The sequence below is a fragment of the Apteryx rowi genome, unplaced genomic scaffold, assembly GCF_003343035.1.
Source record: "Apteryx rowi isolate R43461 unplaced genomic scaffold, aptRow1 scaffold_123, whole genome shotgun sequence".
Classification (NCBI taxonomy): Eukaryota; Metazoa; Chordata; class Aves; order Apterygiformes; family Apterygidae; genus Apteryx; species Apteryx rowi.
The window spans coordinates 629,204-646,388 of NW_020447453.1; the positions used below are offsets into that span (position 1 = coordinate 629,204).

The 17,185-nt window shown below is 41.8% G+C and overlaps 1 protein-coding gene across 1 annotated transcript in view; it reads left to right on the forward strand.

Annotated features, from left to right (window-relative positions):
• SH3RF3 (SH3 domain containing ring finger 3) overlaps positions 1-17,185 on the forward strand; it is a 109,406-nt gene that overhangs the window by 42,477 nt on the left and 49,744 nt on the right. Inside the window, exon 5 of the mRNA XM_026055355.1 lies at positions 5,136-5,489. Within this exon, the coding sequence (XP_025911140.1) occupies positions 5,136-5,489 (354 nt within the window). The remainder of the gene's footprint in view (positions 1-5,135; positions 5,490-17,185) is intronic.

Consider the following 17,185-nt stretch of genomic DNA (forward strand, 5'->3'; position numbering starts at 1 on the left):
AAAGGTAAGAGTATTCAGTAGCAGAATAAGACTTAATGTCTTCTGTCTTACAGAAGACAGTGCCATTAGTGAACTGCAACAACCCAGGAGCTGCTCTGGTGACCACTGTGTATCAGAGTGTCCCTTGGAGGTCTAAACTACACTAGAATAATTTTGCCAGTACCACTGATTAATATAAACACACTGGCACATTTGTCAGGGGAGATGCAGTTTCTATTAGTAAAATAGTGGGTTTGCCATTACGGATGTATATTGGTTTCCCAAAGAAAATAAGTTATGCTGGCAATGTCATGTTTTTGCTGGTGTAACTGAGCATATATTGTGATCTCTTCTGGTTCAGGCATGTTAAGAAAATAGTTACCTTAAATATCGCTCTTACAGACTAGAGCAGCAAAGGTTAATCATTTAAATTTGACCCAAATCTCCCTCACTTCTACCTTGTTCTATGGAATAAAAATTTTCTATTTGATCTAAAACTAGAATTATGAACCTACCCAGTCCACAATGGACAAGTAACTCTTTTCTCATTCTTCATCCCAGCTTGAGTGTGTAGGTAGGTGCACAATGCTGCACATTGAAACTATAGTTCATTAAATTACATTGTGACATACAGGGAATATCTAGGTCCATGTTGGAATACACAGTGCAGGTGACAGTCTCTCTCTTGTATCTGCTCATCCTTAACTGAGAAATCTGTTCAAACTGTTGCCAGCTAGTCCCTTTTAAACACACATGTATCAGAAATTGGTGGGGGGTAGGGGGCTGGGGGTAGGGGTTTGGGGGTATGTGAGGATGTGCAACAGAGAGGGAGGGAGGGAGAGAGAGAAAAAGCCATCATAATGCATTCTGCAGAAAAGTAAGGCTTATCTAGAGACTAATAAAACAATAATTTTGGCAGTGGACAAGTCCTGAGTGAGGTAGCTTAATGCTTGTACCTTTGTTGCCCATATGGTAAAGTCTCAAATAAACTATCTAAAAGAGTCRTATCTAAAAGCCAGAAGAAGAAAAAAAAAACCTCTCAGTTCATATTGTATGGACTGTCTGGCTGGTGGCCAAACTCATGACAGCTTGTATTGTGGCTGGGAGAGCAGTGTGGCTCTCAGATCAAGGTCAGCAAATTTTTAATGAGCGGAGCTTGATTACTGCTCCCTTTGAGGGAGAAGGTTGTTTGGAGGTGAACAAGGCTCAGTACAAAGGCATATTCCGAATGCACCCTCCTTCACACTCAAAATTAGATGAACTGAAGCTGTCTCAAGTACAGTTCCTAAGAACTGGGGAATACCTGCATAAGAAACAGGCACAGTAACTCTATAAACTGAGGCTGGTACATCCTTATCTTATCATGCAGTACCCCCATTCAGTATTCGCTGAGACCCTGTGAACAGTTTTACTGTAGTGTTTCATCACATCCCTTATGCAGCATTGTCCCTCACCTAATTTAAGGCTTAGCCTTGCAGGATTTTGCATTCCCAGACCCAAGATTGCAGGACCGCTGGGACTGTCTGACTGGTTTGGCATCCAAATCCAGGCCGTATCCCTCTGCATTGTATACTGAGTTTTCTAGGACTTCTCATTATTATAGAATAGATCTGGGGTAAAATCAGTCCCGCTGCAACTGCAAGGGTATTTTACTATTTGGGAGTAGCAGGACCAGAATTTCAAACACAGGTTCTTTTTAGAGGAAGGATCAAAAATGAGCAAGAAAGCCGAATTCTGGTATTAGGGGTTGTTGTAGGAGGTACAGTCTTTCAGAAATGTCGAATTCCTGAGACTGGCTGTGGGTCAGACCTTTACATTAAGCTTCTCCTCTGGAACCGAATCTGGATGAAGATCAGAAGACAGACACCAGAAAGCAGTGCTTTGTTTAGATATTCAGAGTTTAGAGTAAAAAAATTGCAATCATGTTTAAAATCATGTTCATAAAGAACTTATGAAAGTTTTTTATGAAAAGACAGYGCTGTTTGCTTTTGCTAGGTAGAAAGCAGAACCTTTTCTATGGTATTCATAACCTATTTGGGAAGTACTTCCCAGCACCCATGGGCAAAGTTGTTCAAAAACAAGAGTTCAGTACAAAAATAAAGTGGTGAAGCTACAAAGCATTTTTTGCCTTGCCAGACCAAAATACTTTTTTTCTAGTATTTCAGGAAGGCTTTGACAGTCCCAGTAGTTCATTAGCTTGACTGTTTTTGGAAGTGATTTTCTTTTTGCTTCACATCTTCTACTGATATTGAGAATGATTTTTTTACATCAGTACAAGGCTATTTTTTATCACTCCATGTTAGATGCTAGCTCTCTTACTGACCTTTTTAACTAGGTTTTGCTTTGAACAAAAAAAGTAAATGTTGTTTTAAAAGGAACAGATTCAGTGGTTAATTGGATTCCAGCCAGTGAGATTTATAATCTAATTCTTGCAAGAGAAATCAGAGTTTTGATATTAGGAGCTGGAGCACTTCTCTGTCTATATGGAGCGTTGMTGTAAAATCAGGGAGTTCAAAATTCTTTTTTTGACCCTTTATATATTCTTATATAAAAGGGTTAAAAACATATTGTTGTCCTGATTAATAGTGACTAGCAAAGTATTTGCTCACCCTGTCTGTAGAAAAGAATCATGCATATTTGATGTCCTTCTCCTTTTCTCCTTAACATTTCAAATAATTCAGCTAGAGTATCTCCATCAATTGGGTAAGCAGAGCCATAACACCTACTTAGGGGAGGGGAACCATCTGGTTTCCTTGCAACTTGGAGCCTTCTGGCAAATATTAGGTTGTACCAATTTAGAGCGTGATGAAGTGGGAAATAATGGACATTCTTGAAGAATCTGAAATGGGATCAGCTGTTACTGGCAAAGACTGGCAGGTGCAGTGCACTATGTCGGCTGTAAGCRTGGGCTCATATTGGAGAGTGCAGCTGGGAAAATGGCCTGCTAATTGAATGGGAGCAGGATGCCCAGCAGCTCCAACAGTGGTGGAGCATCATTAACTGGAGGCTCTTGGTTGACTTGGTGGAGGCTGTCACTGAATGAAGCATCCTGCAAGTCAGTGTTTACTTTCTAGGCGTTAGCGTGTTYATTGCCTTTTACTCAGAAGTGAGCCCTTGTGGAGACCAAAGTACTTTCAAATTTAGGAAGACTGGCATAAGGCTGACAATATCTATTTCTTATTTGTATTTACAGCATGGTCGCAGTGATTTGAAGCCGTAAAAGCTACTCAATTACACATTTGTTTAGCTTCACGCTTCTATTATTGCTATCTTTCCCTTTCCTCTCTTTTCCCTTTTTATTTTCACATATTGTATTAGGTTTTTAAAGTGGCTTAGCTTGGAGCAGCAATGCTTCTTTTTCTTTTTTTTTGGAGCCTAGGAAGTCCTTGTCCTTGACTGAGTTTCTTGGATGCTGTCATAATTTATACAGTGAATATAGTAATAAAAATAGTCTTTTGGGGGGTCCAGAATAGTATTTCATGTACCTCTGGTTTATGTGGGCCTTAGAATGGTAGTGTATGCAAAAGCATGTATGTGTTAGCCATGGTTCTCTGTTTCATATGTTGTTTTTATTCATTAAATGCAAACATATTGTGTTGCATCCTAGTTTAATATAAAGGTCTGTTGGCAAAATGTGGCATTCTCCCTCAGCTGTTAGCACCCCTTGAGGGAAGATCTATTGGCAATGAACACTCTGCAAAAAACGCTGCTAACTTCAGAGTGTATTTCATATATCAGTGACTGTAGCACCCCATGCGCTTAAAAATTGTCTGTGTAAGAAGTAGCTTTCCTGTACAGGTTATTGTAGCTAGGAGGCAAGATGCTTTGGAGACAGGTTGTCCCACACAGCATGCCTTCCGCATTTTTAGCATGAGGTTATCTGTGAGTTTTGATTGAATAAAGAACAGTGGGCTGAAAACAGACCTTGGTGGTATCCTAACATTCTGCTTTCTGTGTGGACTGAAGGCCAAGTTTTCAACCCTTCAGTAGGACTGCTGAAAACAATTTTTTAAGTTAGACCCTGAGCCAGTGACGCGGGGGCCATCATGATCCTCCCCAGCAGAAGTGATACAGCTGGAAAAATGCCTTCGTTTTGTTTTTGCATTAAGATGACCTACGGCAGGTGGAAGGCAGGGATATAAATTCAGAAAGTTTTAAAAGCTGTCTCAAAAGCCTGTGTAGCAAGCTTCAAGAATATGCTTATGATGATGAGCCTGTGAATAGCGAGGAATTAATGGGGATGCTGGCAAGCTGTAGACGGTGTGACACTGATAGAGTCTCTGATGCTGTTACCTGCTCCTGTATGTGCCAACACCTCGCTAGTGATCACAGTAGAATAAATGTTGCCCAAGAGCAATGTTTTGTGCTGTGGTACAAACCAGAGCAGACATCAGCAGACTGGCATCTGAACTGTGAGAGGTGTTGGCAAGAAGAAATCAGGGTGCCGTGGTGATTGTGTCAGGAACGCAGGTACTCTTGACTTCTACCCCTAGCTGCGTCTCCACAGCCTTAGACAGGCTGTTTGGGGGAACATTGTTTTGAAATGTCATAGTTTGAATTGCCTCCAATTTGGGGTGTCCGGTTTTAGCTTAACTCTCTTGAATACTTTTTCTGCATCTCTCTTTCTGTTTATCTGGCGTTAGAAAGAGGATGGAAATAATTTGCCCAACTTCAGAAAGTTAAATAAGCTGAGCCTCTCCCTGGAGCTGGATAGTAATGCTACACTGTAGGTGTTGTAGGGCTTTGGGGACTGGAAGGCTTGGGGCAGGTTTTGACACACAAGAATTGCTTGTTTGAGTCACAGGGACCTGTCTGGCAGACAGAGAGATCACAGACAAATGATAAAACCAGGTYGGATTTAAATATTTCCCAAGCGCCCTATTTGTGAGGGCAGAGCCTCCAGGTGTGCGATGCATGGGCCCTGACACCCTCCCTCGCCATTGCAGTGCTCAGCGTCATCCCCCTGCCAGAGCTGGGGCCAGCACAGCCGTCCCTGCTTCCTCCCCACCGCTGGGAAAGGAGCGTGGTGCTTTTCCAAGAGTGGCCCTGGCAGGTCCAGCAGGCACCACCGGCAAGCTGCGACAGGTTGTTAATGTTCCCCCTTATTTTTTTTTCTTTCTTTCTTTTCTTTCTTTTTTTTTTTTCTCTGCCCTCAGCTCAACGAATCAGCTAAACAACTTATTGAGATGGACAAGACATGCTTAGCTGCCGCGTCTGGCTGTGATGTCCCTTTGCCATCTGACACCACCATGGCAGTCAATTTGGCGCCGTGCTCTACCTTAAACAGTACAGGAGCGGTCAGTGCCATCCAGAGGCACATTGAGGGCAAGAAGAATGCCAAGAAACGCCACTCCTTCACTGCTCTCAGTATGACACACAAATCCTCCCAGGCCATGAGTAACAGGCACTCCATGGAAATTAGTGCTCCCGTTTTGATCAGCTCTAGTGACCCGCGAGCTGCTGCCAGAATCGGAGACTTGACTCATCTTTCATCCAGTGCTCCAGCCCAGGTAACAATGATGCATAAATGAACTGTAACGCTGAGCTGAGGAGAGGCTAGTTACATAAACAGCCCCATTTATTAGACTTATAACATCACAAGCACCTAGATGGTAGCTGAACACATGGAAGTGGTTTTTGCATAATTGCACACTATACGCACCATTCTGCTTTTCACTGACTTACTTCTTTCAATGACATTAACTTCTAACTGCCATAAAATGTTATTATTTTGTTTTAATTTTCTAACTGAGGGGGTACTTAAAGGTCTTGTTCTCGTTCTCATTTCTCTCCCCAGCCCTAAATTGGGATATTTCAGGCTCACAGTAACAATTATCTCTAGGCTGACACTTGATAGACAGCCTTTCAGCTGGTTCATATGTTTCCTTCTCCTCCCCCTACAACTCTCACTAAAAGATCAAAATAATCACTGTGCCCATTTGTTAAGACAGATGAGTAGAATTACTGTGATAATAATAAAGAAATAGTGACCTAGTTCTAAGTCTTTTGTGCATCTGCACAGCCAGAAAGGAGCAGCTCAGATTGCTGCTAAAAGTCCATTTTGAAAGAATGTGTCTCAGAAATCAGAACTATCAGCTTGGTGATGCATGTATTTGCAAAGCCAGGAAAATACACAGCTTTGTAAGCTGGTTGTTGAAAGCACAGAGCCCAGAGGGCCTGATTTGTCATTGCCTCACCTCTTTCAAAGTAATTTACACCTATGCAAAGTTGTTTTAAAGTGCTGTCGTTCTAATTTGACAGTATTTTGCATCTGTCTTCCACATGCATTAATCACTGGACAGGTATGAGAAGCTGAAGAATAAGGCCAAATAATGTTAGATTTGTTTTGCAGTAATGCAATGTATTAAAAAATTTAATCGTATAAATAATTTATTTATTTATAATGCAGCTTATATTCCATCACTTGCAGTTACAGAAAGTAATAATTTTGAGTGATCTTATCACCTTTACTCCCAAATGTATTTGATGTCCTGTAGGGTAACAACGTTAGTATGAAATTCATATGCTTGGGTACACATCAGGAATAAAAAAGATTTTTACAGTAATTATTTCTCTATAGTTTACTGGAAGAAAAACAAATGCACTGTACTTTAATAAGTGTTGCACCTGGCTGGTAGCTCAACAACTCAACAAGGTTTTAAATTAGCATACGTGCTGATTGTACAGGCCCTTCCCTCCATTCTCCTTTCTAATGAGAGGGAGCAAAGGCACATTCTCTTGAAAATTCCAGCAGAACTGAAAAGGAACTTCTGAGCTATGTCTTCTGAAGTCCTGGCAGAGATATGAGCCAAACTCACCAGGGATATGCTGAAATCCCTTGCAATTGCCCACTGTTTCAGTGGATAAGGGAATCCAAATGGTAATTTGCAGTTTGAAGAAGCAGAAGAAAATGGAGAATAATAATTGCACGATCTTCTACACACTTTGTGTGCAGCTTAGCTTCTCTTAAAGCATCGGTACAGTGTGCCTGAGAAAATGAAGTGTGCAACTACACTAGCGTTTTAGTGTGGATCAGGAGTTCACTGCTGAAGTGAATCACCCAGTTGTTGCCCTCTTACTGTGCTTTGGTTTGCACCATGGAGCAGACTCAGACCACATTAACAGGATTTCTTTCAGATGAACCTAAACTAGAGCATGCATTTCCAGAGCACACCCATGCACTCCAGCCACAAACAGGCAATCAGTCCATGGGACCCAACCAGAACTGCTCTAAGTAAAAAGCCCCAAAACATGTTTGCTGTTGACACCAGGTCCTCAGCACCAACAGCTTCGCTCTACAGATAGCTCCTTTTGGTCTGCACTGCTTGCTAATGTGGAGGTAACCTAAGCGTAGCAGGGTTTTTCCACCCATCATTTAATACTGCACTCTGCTGAAAAAAAGCAGTCCTGCCCTTTTCCTGTCCCTGGCTGTGCATTCCTGCCCCTCGCACCTGTGTTGCTGGACTGGGACAAATGTGTGCGCACCCATGCAGTGACCCGAGTCTGGAAGCGATCCACGGTACAGCTGCTGGCCATGCTGGTATGCGTGCAGACAACTGGGAGAGTGTGTGAATGGCAACAAGCAATGAAGCGCAGGGGCGGATCGGGCTGCTTTAGGCAGGAATGCTTATTTATGCCCATTTACAGCTCTGGTGGGGCCCCGCAGTGGGGACCAGTGTGACTTTCCTCACGTCTAAACCTGCCCCAGGGCCTCCAACACACACTTGTGCCACGAACTGTGAAGCAAGGGTCATATTCTTCACGTATGTGCCATGCTGCCACTGGCTGCACGATCGGGCTCTCAAGCCCCTGCAGCACAGGTTTGAAGGAACATCGGGGAAGGCAGGGTGCCTGTGTGCAGCACTGACGTGTGCAGCAGGGCCAGCTGAAACAGCAGGCTGAGGAGACACTGCCATGGCAGGGCAGTGCACTCTGCTTAGACCTCAGCTGCACGCTTCCCCTCCGCTCCTTGTCCGCATGTAGGAGCCAGCAAAGCAGCTCTGTACCACTGCTCATTTCCTCCCTCCTGCCTTTTCCAGGCAGGGTCTCTTTGTCGTAAAGTCTTCTCTTCTGTTTCACCCCCTCAGCGGGATGCTGAAGGTGAGGATACGGCCCCCACACAAAGCACTACGTGTGCCAAGATATCCTGGGACAACTGTGCAACAGCATAAGTACTAGACATGGGTGAGGGTCCCTAGCTCATCAAGTAAATGACACCCAGCTTTTTGGCACTCTGTGTGACACGTTTGGACTTCACAGAGATGACAGTCTGTGGCTTTTCTGTTCTTATATTAGTCGAGAAAAAATCGTGCACACACTTTGCTAGAGTAATGTGCAGGCTCACTCTAAGCTAATAAGACACAAAAATTAGATGATAAAGCAGGAAGTGCATAATTACTCTCCCCCTTTTTAACAGAATAACTGGAGTGCAAAAATTCCACTCATTTTGAAGATCATTGTGGCACTTGGGCACAACTGGTTGGGAACACAAAGGGCCATTGGGGCTCACATATTTCTCTCCAGAATTTCTGTACAGTTGGTCTATGAGGGCACAGTAAGTCCATCCAGCACTTTCCAGAAGCATCTCCCATGAGGCACAGATGTGCATGCAGGCTGGGCAGCACAAGCGCAATGTATCCAGCACATCCCAGCAGTTCTCCGTGTGTGCAGCGCTCACACAGATATACTAGCTCTGGATGGACTACCTTATTTGCTGGCCACTGGCTCTTGACCTGACAGTTTGACAAACTTCTGGAAATCACAGATAAATAAAAGTCTTCAAATCTGCCTGGACAAGCAGAGATTGTTTTTCCAGGATATATCTTTGATAAGTTAAAAGGCTACAAATTTCTCATAACAAAATGCTGCTTAAGTTTCCGGATCATGATAGGACCATTCCCTTTCATGTGCTGGTCAATGATCTGCTCCACCACACACTCTTGTATTTTATTTCGACAAGCGGTGGAGGAACATGTTCTCCAGAGTAAATTATGGTTATCAAATTTCAATCCTGTGGAAGGTTAGTTGGGCTCTTTCTCTGCAGCAGAAAGGAAGACATGTAATCAGTGTTAAGTGCAAAAGCAAAGCTAAGGCTGGGGTATAATGAAACCACTCAAGTGTGCCAGAGCAGAGACAGGCTGACGCAGGGACAGTGCTGCAGCCCCCAGTGTGGGGATCGAGTCTTCCGCCTGAAAGCAAAGAGCAGGTTCGCAGAGAAGGCAGCAGAGCACTTGCCTTGATCAGCACTGGCCAAAAATTTCTTAGCCAAAATCCAAGAGAGGGAAAGAAGAGACCTGGTGGTTCAGACCAAACTTAGTGAAAAGAGGTTTCCCTTTGTTGATGCCCATTATTGCAGCCCTGAGGACCCAGTCACCAAAAATGTGACATTTGCATGCACAAATACATATGTCTGCTTTCTGGTGCCTTTTTATTGCTTTCGGCTTTGAGAAATTTAAAAAATTATATTTCAAACTTTGCTAGAAATATGGATCTGTTAAAAAAAAGCAGAGCTGACATTCTCATTATATTCTCTTAACTGTAGGAGCAAGAACCTTCAGAAAAATGCCTCACTATTGAAATGCTTGCAATAAAATCACAAGAGCTACCCACATGAATTCTCCTGCTTTCAGCTTTCTTGGTTAGCTCTACAAAGAATTTGAATTCACCTCTTACAAAACAAATAGCATCTATATTTATATATCTATTAATACCATAATTATAGGGATTACATTTTAAATCAAAATGTCAGAAACTCACTTCCTTCTCTGCCATCTGCTTGGACCTGACATGGCTCTGAAACAATTAATGATACTGCAGCCCCAGACAGAAAAATCAGTTCAGCGTTCCTCTTTTATTCAAGTGGCTGAATGCCCACCAAAGTACCGCGAGCAACAGACCCCTGAGCTCTCATGTACAGGCATTCAGGGCAACGAGAATCTTGTCTCTGGATTGTTTTTGTTCTAAAATGTGTCTGGCATCTTTAAGGTAAATGTTCTGTATGTCTCGTTAGGGATTTGGCATCCCGACAACCTGCAAACTTACTCCACTGTGGTGTTACTGAGAGCGTGGGTGGGTTGGTAAGAAGGCTGTGCAGGTAGCTGCCGACCTTATGGGTGAGCTCTTCCACACGCAGATGTCTCACCTTTTCTTTCCTCCCTTGAAGAGGAACCACTGTTCCCTACAAGTCACCATCACAGCCCTTGAATGGCTTAACCATCTCAGGTCCCTGCTGGTTTGCAGCAAATTCAGCCAAAGTATATTTTTTATAGGGGAAACAACAAATTTGCAGTTTCACTGCTGACTATCTGGCAAACTTATGCCTTTCCTTTTACCATTAGAATCTAAATTTAGTTTGTTGTGTTTTTATATCATGTTCTTGAAATTTCCAGGCACTTTACCATTGTTTATTTAGCAGATCTCCTTAGAAAAAGAAATAAAGGAGTTTTATTCACTTCAGTAGACATGAGTTTCTCCAGTATGTATGAGGATTGGTATTTACTTAACTGGATGATTTTTCTACCTTTTTAGAAAGTCCCACACACCTTTTCCTGCGTCTTGTCCCTCAAACAAGCAGAATTACATCACAGAAGTTCTTGAATGGCATCCAGTCCCTTACCATAGGCAACCCACAGGTGCCCTGTGAAAAAGTCTTCTTAAAGCAAGCACCCATTTTCCCTAAGGATCTGAGGTGCTTACATCTGGCAGACAGGATTTTCTGCAGGAGACCTTCAAGGGGACCTTCCTTCCCTCTACTGACTTGATAGGGAACAGAGGCCTTGAAGGCTTCCCACTGCAGGAACCTAAAATGTAGGCACAAATTGTAGTTGTTTCAGTAAATGTGGAATATATTTTCACCTCTTAAAAGTAATTTCATACATGGGACTATATTCTTGTGGCTTTTGTCAGTTTGTATCAATTGAAACCAGACTTTCATGCTGTGTTCACATGGGTTTTCTTTGTGTGAGTTGTTAGACTGTTATAAGCCTCCTGCTTCTCTAGGAGGGCACATATTTATACATTTTGAGCACTGACATGCACAAGAACAAGACCAGAGTATGAAATCACATGTTTTGAAAGCATTTCTACATATTGTTAACTTAATAAATGAAGACTACAGGCCTTCGATAACATGTTTGTGTTCTTTAAGTAGAACCAACTCGGCTGTTTCCTGCTAGCTAAGATGCATTTGGAAATGAATGAGGCCTAAAAATACTTTAATTGATTGCAAGTCTAGGGATGCTCAAAGGTAGAACAATCAACTTCAAGCCACATTAGCTGGATAAAATAGCACCAAATCAGTGCAGACTGGAAAACCACAATAGTCAAGATACAAAGCATTTATTTTGAAAGAGGTGGGGCTGGGATTTTCATTTCCCTTGCAGCCAAATTTACATGCTGTATGTTTTATGCCTGCGTGCTGAATATCACTCATTAAACATAAGAACTCCATCTGAAAGGTAATAGTGGCTGTCCATCATGGAGAATATCCTAACGTGCTGGTGAAATGGATTTTTATTGAAGATGTAAGTAATGCTGCAGGCCTGGGATAGAGCTGAAGCTGAATTTGATTACGGGTGCAGAGGAGGTGGTCGTAATTGAGACTCCCCAGGGTGCTAGGGAGGTCCCGCTGGACAGTAACCGTGCCTAGGCCTCAGGTGGCTCATCCTGCTTCCATTTTCACCCCTTATGAATTATTCTACCCTGCTATTTGGAAAGGTCATAGGCCAGTACTGCTCCAAAACCCCTGGTTTTTTGAAGGAAAATGCATCTCATGAATAATGAAGCGTGGCTTTGTGCACACCAGCATAATAGTTGAGTGCGGAGGAAAAGACCCTCCTCACCAAAGGAACTTGTATGTGTATTTTGAACAATTCATCACTATGCACAGAAAATCCATTTGTATCTGTGTGTATTAGTACAGGCTCCTAACCAGAGACCACACATTCAGGAAAAGCTGAGAGCAATGTCTTGCACGATCCCAGTCCCAGACACTGATAGTATTTGAAATAAAAAGTCTCTCTATATAAATCATTTGGAAATGTGACTCCTTATCAGTTACTTAGAAGTCCTGAGTTTTAGCTGAGAAAATGTAATAGCAGAGCTGCGGTTGAGCCTTGACTGATAATCTAAAAGTGCTAACCATGAGAAGCATAGAGATTATACTTAAAATCCAAAGACTAAATATGAACCTTGTATTTTCAAGTGTTCAACAGGCTCTGAGAAAAGGAGAGAAATTCAGATATTTTTCAGTTTGGTTTGGAGTCCAAATTGTATACAACCTGCCCTGCTGTTATGCTGTGAACAACAAACTGACTAGACATATATTAATGAGATTTAGACAGCTGAAACCAATGGCAGCTGTCTCAGGGGATCTCACCACTCAAAAAGGAAAAAGAGAGATAATAACAGTTGATCCAATCTATGTTTCTGTCATTTAGGTCCAAATATATCATAAAAACAGTGCAAGAGACTTCATTGAAGTCTAACATAAACTACTCCCTGTCTTTGTATATTCCCAACTCTACTCTCAATTATTTAGAACTGGATCCAAACACTGGCTATTATTTGCATCTCTGTTTTAAGTAACTTTACAATAAACTTTTGTTGGGGGGCTTTTGGAGGCGGGGAGGAGTTGGGTTTTTTTAAAGCAGAGTGTTTCAGGCAGGCATGTAAGCTATGTTTTTTATAGCTACCAACAGGTCTTTAAATGTACTCTGTGTGCATTGGGATATATTACATTATTCATCAAAACTGTTGCAAATGAGACACATTAACTGACTGAGTCTATTGACTCATATTGACATAAGCTACCAACAATCCGGGTCAAAGCAGAATCACCTTTCAGAAACTACCCGCTTTCAGAGACAATGTTTTCTCTTTATCCCATAATTCGTCTCATCATAAATACAATTTGAAAGATTTTTTCAAGAACCACAAAACCTAATTTTTTACTGGATCTAGGTAAGAAGGATATGCTTTAGGAGGGTGTTATGAAATCCTGTTCACTGTAAAACAAAAACAWTTTTTTTTTTCCACATGCTCCTCAGGGTAGTAACCCAAAAACATTTTTCCACTGAAATCATTTTTGCATAGGGCTAATCCTGAGGCTTTAAGCTACCTGCCAGTCAACTACTGATTTTGGATACTCAGGAACAAGCAAGGCACTCTCTTGATATTTACACTATACCACAAAATCCTGTCCATCCAGCAGATGCTATGTGTACATGCACGACATTTTAGCAGAAATGTCTGCAATGTGTATTTTTCCCTTTTTGTTTGTTTGGCTTTTTTTCTTGTTTATTTGTCTAATATTACAATTTCCCTGAAGGGGAACTCTTAGTGGAGCCATTGCACAGGCTCCTGATGAGTTTATTGTTCAATTATCAAAAGAATAATTACAAACTTGTGATTAAATTAACATCTTTTAGAGGGCAAGCCCTCACTTTAAGCTTTCCTGTCTCTCCACCTGTGATTTTTCACATTGTTTGATCCCGGCATTGCAAGAATCCATTTACTATAAAACCTCCGATAGCATGGCAGAGAGCCAGAATATGGCTGCTAAGTGCTGAAAGGGTTACTCTGAGAGAGAAACAAAGCTGAATAAAATATAATTCTCATGATCCTTATCCACATGATAYGTAATTAGTCCTCATTTGGGGGAGCTGAGAAACTGCAAACCAAAATAATCAGTGCTCTTATAAATGGTAATGTCAGATGAACCTATGGAAGAAGATGACAAAAACTTTTTTTTTTCTCCAACTTGTAGCCATCTTTAGACTGCAGGATAGTGGAAATGAAAGCTAAGGAAACATGCTTACATGACTTTTCCAGCTCTCCAAGTAGCTTCACAAGCTGTTCACAGAAGACGTGGTGACATGGTCTAGAATTTCTGGCCTCTTATGAATCAGGGTCAATGTGGTGCCAGCATAGGCTGGCATAATATTCTGCCTTAGCTCTACGTACAGCCTTAGACATTTGCAGATTGGAGGAAACCCTTAGTAAATACTAAATTATATAAATTTAGCACCATTTTTTGCAGGAAGGAGCTGGGTATTTATGCAGCTGCAGCTGTCATTATGTGCATTTGTTTGTTTTTACACACATACCATTAAGGAAGAAAAAGTCTAGAACTGGTAAGTCTGTTTCACTTCCCACTTTGATAATTAGCATTTGATGAGGCTACTTGATCTTGCCTATAACACTTTTCATCAATACTTGGTGTCACTATCATGCATTAAGTGCTTATACATTATTTCTAGGAGCATTAAGGCCTGGAGTGATTGGCACAGTCATTGTTTTATGGAGTCAGTGAATTAGAGAAATAAGTTGCAGGAATCTTAAAGACCATTTGCCTATTTTCTGTGATATTTCCAGAGGATGGTATATTAACCTATATGTGAGTTGAATGTTTGAGTGCTTTTCTCTTATTATAAAGTAATATTAAAGRGAAATTTAAAGTAAGCTGTAAATATGCATTCAAGACATTAAAAGAAATTTCCCTGTGAATTAATGAATGTGGTAAGTGCCCTGTGGTGAGACAGTGCTGGATTTGCTTTGAAGTCAAAATAGAGATTTCTGGTTGGTGATTTTCAAGATGATAAGAACATTCATCTGATAGCAGCAGCAATTATTTTTCTGTGAAGGCTGCTGCAAGTTGCAATATCGCCGTACTCTGTTCCTAGTTTTATCACTGTCTTCATAACTTCTATTCCCCTCCAAGACAGAGTCCCGTGCTTTTGCAAGACACCTCACTAATTCCCACAGGTACCATGTCTTTTCAAATTAAACCACAAATATGGCCTTAAAGTAGTAGTGAAAATCTGAAGTATATCTACGAGAGCGAGAAAAAGATAGTTCATGCTGGAAGTCCAGGCTGTTAATTCTCATGGTTTTACAAAGGTGTGGATGGGAAGAGAGAAAGCATCAGGGAATGAAATGAGATGACGTTTCAGCCTAGATGGGTGGTTATTACCCTTGATTTCCTGGCCTCTGTAGGCTTGTCAGTAACATTTTGCGAGGCTGTTTGCTTTTAAACATATGTCAGAGCTGACACAAGAGGCAGCAACATCTCAGCAGTGTATTATTTACTCAGGAGTGTATGCCATAAACTGTATTAGAAATATACCATTACATATACATTAAAGTACAGTTTGTTTTGATGCTCCTGTAGTTGTCTTGTAAATAATACTTATCAGTTGGAGGAGGAATGAGATACAGTTGAGCTTAGACAACTTCCAGTGACTTCTGAGGAAGTCAGATTATTCATTCTCACCAGGAAATGCTGACYCTCAGGCTGGACAGTCATCTGGAAGATTCAGTTTTGTCAGCTAGCTGTGGATCTCAGTATTTTAAAGCCTTCCTTTCATATGTGACCCGAGCAATGCCTAGCACCACTACTTATTCAAACACCTACAATTTGCATTGGAAATGCTGTGTGGGGGCAGAGAGCAGAGATGCTGTGCTCCACTTCCATTTTGCTCCGGAGGACCACATTACTGTTAGGACTAGATAAAGCTTAGCCAAGCCTCAAGGTACCTTTGTGCAGAACCTTTTCTCCTTCTTGGCCCTCGCACAAAGTCTCACTGTAGCAGCCAGCACAGGAACAGGGAGGAGGAAACTCTCTGTTCAGACAGACAGTTTTTAAGTAGGCCTTGAGGCACGAGTTGCTATGAGGCATTAGCTTGAATTTTGGAGGGGGCTGTGTCTCAGCAGTCATCATAATGAGGGGCCTGCTGTGTTTACAGACAAGAAGTCCTTTTATATTATTATGCAGCCCATGGGTACATAATCACCAACTACACCAGAATAGCTACAAACAAGTGATAGAGCCTTGGCTGGGACTGAGAAGTCTGTCAACAGCATCTTGTGCCTGTGTGTATAGTTCTGGAGTTTTACTCAAGATTTAGCCCTCCACAATACAGGTGGTATTACGGTGCTACTAATGGGCATGAAGAGACAGAAATTAGCCCAGAGATATCCAGAGGTGGTCTTTAGTGTGCTTTTGTGTGATTGCTTTTCTGTGCTGCTTGGCAGATGGGGCTGAATTGTCCTTTAGAAGAACAGAACTATTGCTATTGAGCTGAAAACATCGGTACTGGTAAGTGGTGCTCAGAGGCTGCCAGACTGAAGTGGGGACATGTCAGAAGTCAGACGTGTCTGTTTAGTGGCCTAAATACACAGGTTGAGAGCCAGTAGAGTCTAGTTCAGAAAACTACACACCGCTATTACAGTTAATGGCCTCCTAATCAGGAGGTGCACTACAGTCTGATTACACAGCAGGTCATGTCTGGAAACTCAATGGCTAAATGTTTAAAGGTATTAAAGGTTCATAAGGATACAGAGGGGCACCAAATAGCGTTTTCAGAAGTGACTCTTTTTACTTAGATTGCAATAAAATCAATGGGAGTCAGGCACTGAAGTACCTCTTACTGCCTCCCTGAGAAAACTCTACAAGATGCCTGTTTTTATCACTAGGTGCCCCTATGCCTTTTAAAAACCTGGTTGTCAGATGAAGTCTCCTCTCAGGGAGTGATTAGTGACTGTGAGTAGCAGAGGTGGGGAAGAACTATTAAGATCCAAGTGCTGCAATGTTTGGGCCGTCCCTGTGTAGTGCCTGCATGTGGCTGTGTTTGTGTGCCACGGTGCCACAGTCAGGCAGCTCACGCAGGGACATGAAATCAGAAAGGAAGGATGTAGCACACAAACCTCCCAAAAGGTATCGAAACAAAGAACAAAAAAATCAGGGCATTCACTCAAATTCCCATTCCCTTGAGCAGATGAAGAAGAAAGGAGGACATTTTTAGTACCTTGTTCCTTAGATCACAGTAGCAAAAGTACAAGCTGGCCCCAGGGCTAAATAAAGAAGGAAAACAAACTAAGTCTTCCCACTAGTTTTGACGGAGAAAGGCCTGCAGCATGCTCCAGGAGGGTTATTAATATTACCGGTAGCTGGGGAAACTCACATAAAGTCATAGAAATGTTTCAAAAACATTTTGAGTGGAAAGGTAAACTTCCAATAAAGGTAATCAAGAATATGAAGAAATAAGAGATCATTCTCTCACCAAAATTTGGTCTCTGCAAAATCTTCTTGCAATTGTTATATTGCAAAATAATCTAGCAATATTGTGTCTTCCAGTATGAGCTAATTAGTGATACATTTAGAAATAGAACATGACCTTGAATGACAAGTCTTAGAAAGCCTCCACCA